Source organism: Mesitornis unicolor, unplaced genomic scaffold, assembly GCF_000695765.1.
Source record: "Mesitornis unicolor isolate BGI_N332 unplaced genomic scaffold, ASM69576v1 scaffold2910, whole genome shotgun sequence".
Classification (NCBI taxonomy): Eukaryota; Metazoa; Chordata; class Aves; order Mesitornithiformes; family Mesitornithidae; genus Mesitornis; species Mesitornis unicolor.
The window spans coordinates 14304-20524 of NW_010156194.1; the positions used below are offsets into that span (position 1 = coordinate 14304).

The 6221-nt window shown below is 53.7% G+C and overlaps 1 protein-coding gene across 1 annotated transcript in view; it reads left to right on the forward strand.

The window, feature by feature from the left end:
- The first annotated feature begins 3050 nt into the window (after positions 1-3050).
- The window catches only part of LOC104538957 (ribosomal protein S6 kinase 2 alpha-like), a 17231-nt gene continuing 14060 nt past the window's right edge, over positions 3051-6221 (forward strand). Inside the window, 2 exon segments of the mRNA XM_010182384.1 lie at positions 3051-3138; positions 5134-5187. Of these exon segments, the coding sequence (XP_010180686.1) occupies positions 3097-3138; positions 5134-5187 (96 nt within the window). The 5' untranslated portion in view covers positions 3051-3096.

The window sequence follows — 6221 nt, forward strand, 5'->3', positions numbered from 1 at the left end:
TATGAATCTCCTTTAAAGCTCTGTCCATGACCCCGAGCATTTCTGCTGTCCCATTTGTGTGTGGGCCCAAGCACTGTGCCCTTGTGGCCAAGAAGGCCAATGCCATCCTGGGGTGTATCAGGAGGGGGGTGGTTGTAGGGCAGAGAGGTTCTCCTCCCCCTCTACTCTGCCCTGGTGAGACCGCATCTGGAATATTGTGTCCAGTTCTGGGCCCCCCAGTTCAAGAAGGACAGGAACTGCTGGAGAGAGTCCAGCGTAGGGCTACAAAGATGATCAAGGGAGTGGAGCATCTCCCTTCTGAGGAGCGGCTGAGGGAGCTGGGGCTCTTTAGTTTGCAGAAGAGGAGACTGAGGGGAGACCTCATTCATGTTTATAAATATTTAAAGGGTGAGTGTCACGAGGATGGAGCCAGGCTCTTCTCGGTGACAAACAAGGATAGGACAAGGGGTAACGGACACAAACTGGAACACAGGAGGTTCCACTTCAATTGGAGAAGAAACTTCTTCTCAGTGAGGGTGACAGAGCCCTGGACCAGGCTGCCCAGAGAGGTTGTGGAGTCTCCTTCTCTGCAGACATTCAAAACCCGCCTGGACGCCTTCCTGTGTAACCTCATCTGGTGTTCCTGCTCCGGCAGGGGGATTGGACTGGATGAGCTTTGGAGGTCCCTTCCAATCCCTAACGTTCTGGGATTCTGTGATTTCTCCCTCTCCCTGCAAAAGCTGTTGCTGATTCTCTGGTGTCTCGTAGGGCTGTGGGCACACCTCTTCCCTCTGTCTGCTTTTATAAAACCCCCCAGGGCTGAATTCTTCTGCAGCTTTTCCTGCTCCAGGAGGGGTTGGAAGTGGCTGAGGAGCTCATGTGTCTTTTCTCCATGTCCTCTTGCAGATACTGAGCAAAAGTAACCCTGTCGTAGAAAATGCAATGAAACGGTGCTCAGATCTGGGCTGTGGGGCAGTGATGTTTGGGATGATGCTGCAGTGGGAAAACCGGAGCCTGTGAGGTTTCATCCTGGAGGCTGCAGGGCCTAGGGAGCACGGGCTGGGGTTAAACCCCATGTAGGAGAACAGGACAGACAGAGAGGGTTTTAAACCTGCTTGAGGTTTCCAATTATTATTTCAATTTTAATTGCGTGTGGTGCAGCTTTGGTGTTTAATCTTTGAATGCAGCCTTGGTACTGCAGTACCTGCTTAGTTAGAGTGAAACTCCTCGACTCTCCCAGGTGTGGTGGTGGTGTTTTTAACTTTGCCAGCTGAATGAATTCGGTCTCATCTCACAAACTGTTCTCCTTGGCTGGACGTCTGTTTTCACCTTCTCTGTGCTGTGACGAGGAGCAGGTCAGGAAATATCTCCTTTCCTGGCAAATACGGAGCTGCACCCCCTGCGTGCCCGGGCCCAGTTCTCCCCTCCTAGCAAAGCCCCGGGGACAGTGGTGACCCCACCGTGTGCAGGACGTGTCATGGGGCCGCAGTGACATTTCTCAGCTCCCAGGAGGTCCCGGAGCAGTCGCAGACCTCGAGAGGCGTCGCTGGGAGGGAAGGTTTCCTGTGGGGGCAGCGAGCGTTGCCCACAGTGTGTTCCTGGCACTCGCTGGATGGCAACCGAGCGCATTGAGATCTGCAGCTGCTGACACCACCTCCACCATCGCTTCCTCTGGTGGCAAAACAGCCCAGCTCCCTTCCCTTGGTCCTGTTTCTCCCAAAAGATCCATCCCATCCCATCCTCCGTGCTGAACACGAGTCCATCCAAGCTGAAACCCTTCATGTGGCCTGGGCATCCCTGCTGGAGGAGGGACGGTGCCACTGGGACAAGCATCCCATGGGATTTCACAGGCTGGGGGCTCCCAGGAGTGCCAGAGGGGACCCAGACAAGCGCTGCAGCCAAACGGACGTGGTTCTGGCCATTTTTTTGGTTGCGAAGGAAAGCAGCCGTCAGCCTTGCCCAAATAAGGCCTCTGCAGGAGGGGAGGCAGCGGCTGGGGAGGTTTCTTTGCTGTGTTTGTTCCCCTTTTTGAGAACCACCGCTTTAAAAAACAAGTCCCAGGCAGAGCAGCCTTTGCCTCTCTGCTCTTTACAGCAGCAAAGTGACCTTGTTTCCTTGCAGAGCTCCAGCACCTCCTGCGTCCCCTTTACCCCAGGCTCCCTGCAGCGCGGGGGCTGCTGCTCCGCAGGGAGGTTATCGCTCTGTGCAGGGTGCACCAAATAACTCAATGCAAAATTTGAGGTGTGTGAAGCTCCTGAGGCTGCACCCGGGGGGGATTTGCATGAGATGGATGCGATGGACATCATCTTCACCCAGTGCAAAGCTTTGGTCCCAAAACCCTGATCCTTCCCTCTCTGGTGCTGTTCCCAGCGCTCGGTGGGTGTCACTGGGCAGTCCCTGGTTATTCTGATTTAAATGTGCAGGGTTAGCACATGTCAGCTCTGTTTTACGTAGCTGTTGCTGGGACTTGCTGGCGCCAGTGGAGCAGCTGGGTAACTTCTGAAACCATCCAGGGCGTCTTGTTTTGCGTAGCCGAAACGCAGATGGCCTCTGGATGGGAACTGGGACTGAGCCCGTGGCTCACCCCTTCCCTTGCAAACACAGAAACTGGGAGAGGATCAATTCAGAGCTGAAACCTGCCATTCCTTCAGTGTCTGCACTGCCTGACATGGCCAGTTCCCATCTCCATCCCCCTCTGGCTGTCTTTAGCATCCCTGGATGTAGGAGAGCAGGGTGCAGCACCGTGGTGCAGAAACAAAGCTGTGCAAACCGCCCCCCCCATGGCTGAAATTGCTCTTTCTGTGCTATTTTTCCTCTCTCTGACCCACCCTGACCCTCTGGCAAAGCCTGCTGAGATTTGCCGATGGAAAGCGCGGTGCCGAAGCACCCTTAAAACCACCCAGCCTTTTTGCTCGGCTGCCGGTGCTGTGCAGCCACGGCCGCACCATGCGATTTCCCCATACGAAACCGCAGTTTCCTTTCAGCGAAAACTCCCAAAAATACAGATCCCAGTGACGTAGCTCCGAGGCTGGGGGTTCTCGTGCCGGTCGGGGTGCTGCGGAGCGCAGAAACCAGCCTGCAAAGCATGGGAGCGTAAGCAGCCGAAAAGCGGTGGAGATGCTGAGGCTCCTCTTCCGCAGCAAACCACGGATCCAGGAGGCAAGTGTCACCCATAAAATATCTGCTCTGTCTCTTGCGCAGGACGCGAGAAACCGGGGAAATCGCCCGATCTCGGAGCACCGGGCCTTTATCCCAGTTAAATTAACAGCTTCTCCTTTTGGAAGAGGCGTTTCTGGTGGTAAAACGGCTTTCTAAGAAGTGGCTTTCCTAGGTGCTGCCAGATTTTTTGGGAGTGTTTTGGGACCAGAGCATGTGTTGAAGCAACAGAAATTAAAACAGCTTCTGGTTAGTTGTTGATGAATAGGAAGGGAAATGCCAAAAGCGTAATCTGTTTCTGGCTCTTGCGGGGTTGGTGGTTTTTTTTTTCCCCTTTCCTTGCATTTCGCTGTGACTGTCTCCACCAGCGAAGTGACAAAACGCGAGCGAAAACAAACCTGTCTCTTGGCTTCTGCCTTGTCAAAGGCTTCCTCAAAGAAAAAAGAAAAAAAACCAAAAGGGGTGGAAAGCAGGAAATAGGACTCGTGTTTTACACTTGGGGTTGGGAAAAACCTAAAAGCAAACCCGTACATGTGTCCCCAGCCCTGCTCTGGGGTGACGGAGCCATCTGTGCGGTTCGAGGAAGTTCAGAAGAAGATGTCTCCTCTTCCCGCTCCAAATTCGGCTCAGACGGGGCTGGGGTCTCCTTTTCTTTCCCAGAGGCAGCGAAGACCGTTTCAGTGGTGCAGGAATGGTGTAAAAATGCCCTCCCCCGTGGCTGGGGGTGTCAGGAGGTGGCTGGTAGCTCCCCAGAGTGGTGTCTTGTGCTGCTGGGGTGGACCTGCATTTTGGGGTGCTTGGGAAGGGATTTAGCTGCGGCTTTGGGTGATGTCTCATCCGACTGTCCCAGGCATCCTTCTCCCAAAACCAAGGAGATTCGGCTGCTCCCACAGCAAGGGCAGAGCAGGAGAGGGGAGGAAGGGGAAGAGGCGACTGCAGGGGCCCCCTCACCTGATTCAGTGCTTCCGGAGCTGAAAATCAGTTAATTCTTAACTCTGATCTCGCTCTTTTCGCACTGCTCCTCCCTTCCCTCAAGGCTTTTCCATCTCTGCCCTCTCCAGGGGTGAGGAACTGCTTGAAATGGGGCAAGAGAAGGCACTGCCGAGTCTCTCGTAGGTCCCTTCTGTCTGCAGTCACATCGGTTTTATCTCATCCACAGCCAAACACTTGAACCTCTCGGAGGAGACGTTAAAAAGCCAATCTGTTTTTTAGGGGGGATTTTTCTGTTCAAACTTAGCTCGCTGTCTAATAAAACAGGTGAAAGTACCTGGGTGTGATAGGAAATCTATGTACGTTGGTTAAAATACAGCAGGTTTGGGGATTGCAAAACTTCCTGACCTTGCAAAAACTTTGAAGTCTGAGTTTTTGGGGGAGAAGGAGCCGAATCCCAGCTGAGAAACAGCTCTTTGAACTCACTTTAAACACTTCTGCATCCCTCCCTGTAAGGGTGCAGAGCATCGCAGCTGGGAAGGGACATTTCTGCCCTGCCTTCGGGGGATTTGAACGTGTTTTGGGATTTGAACGTGTTTGGGGATTTGAACGTGTTTTGGGATTTGAACGTTGTGTTTCCTCCCGGTTGCTTTAGAAACGCGGCTGCAGAGAAGCAGCCCTGGCTTTGCCATGGGGGTGCCCAACTTTTCCCTGCAGACCCAGGCCACCATGACCCCAAGAGAGGCTTTTGGGGTAGCTGAGAGTCAAATCTGATCTACACCTTAATCGACCTAATTAATTCTCTTTCCTTGGCTGTGGTGCTCTGGTTCTTGGAGACCACACAGAACCAAGTGCCACCTCTGTGTCCTTTATCAAAGCCTTTCAGAGCGGCTTGCTCTGCTTCCTGCAGCCACCAGCGCGGCTCCGATCGCATCCCGAGGAGCGATGGCTGTGGGACACCATCACCACCTGCAACTCACTCTCCTGGTCTCGATAAACAGGGTTTTTTGGGACCCCTTTAGGATTATCACAGCCCCTCTGTGCTGACGCTCGTTTATTGTCCTGCAGGCGAAATCGGAGATCTCTTGGATCGAGAAAGACCTGGTGGACTCGGCAGAGAAGGTAAGCGATGCTGCTGCAGATGTGCACCATTAAGGAGACCAATACATTTAATCTGGGCTTTGTCCCACGTACGGGGGCACATCTCTGAAACCCAAACCCCTCCTGGCCAGCGAATCCCAGCAAGGGGGCACCACTGATACCGAAACCAGCTCTTACCCACGTGACATCCTGGACTTGGCTTCATCCTCCTCCTCCTCCTTCCTCCCCAAACCACCTCCTCTCCGTGCTGTCATTTGTGTGTCCTGTGGCTTTCTGATCTTGTCAGCTCGCAGGGGCGGGCGCTCCAGCGTTTCAGCTGCGTGGACGTACGGCAGGGAGGGGTTTTGTTGCTTTATGGAGGCTCCTCTCCCTGCATCTGATAACACAACGTGCAAAATTGTCACGATCGGGATGGGATTTATCAGATCCTGCCAGGCCCACACGCAGGGAGCTGGGGCTGCATCTCCTGCATGGCTCCATTGAGCAATGCAAAGCTTCCTTGGAAGTGGTGATGCTCATTTTTGGACATTGTGGACGTGCTTTCTGCTTCACTGGGGGGCAAAATGAAGGTTTTGGTGTGAACCAGGTCTCCTGGAGACTTGTGCTCAGCTTTTTCATCCAGCACCGACTCCCACCTCCATTGCTTGGGACCTCATCAGCTGCTGAGGTTGGAGCTGGGACAGCTGCTGGTTTTAAGTCATTTATTTCTTTCGTTATCAGCTCTCAAAGAGCACATTACGGGGGTGGAGGAGGCAAGACAGTCATAAGGAACGTCTCTGGGTCCAAAACCGAGAGCCTCTTGTCATACTCTGGAGAAATTCAGAAATCAGTGCTGACACGGGGTTATTTCTAATTGCAAAGGTGCGTGGGCGGCTTTTTTCTCTTTTCGAGAGGTTTCTTTCCCGGCTGCGCTCCCTCGGGTCGTGCTGCAGGAAACCTCCGCCTGTCCTGGCCCAGGGGAAAGGCCAAAGGGGAGCAGGTTTGGAGCGGGAAGGGAGTACCTTTGGTACCTCTGCCCTGTCCTGTCAATGAATCCAAGCAGCAGCGGGGTCAGC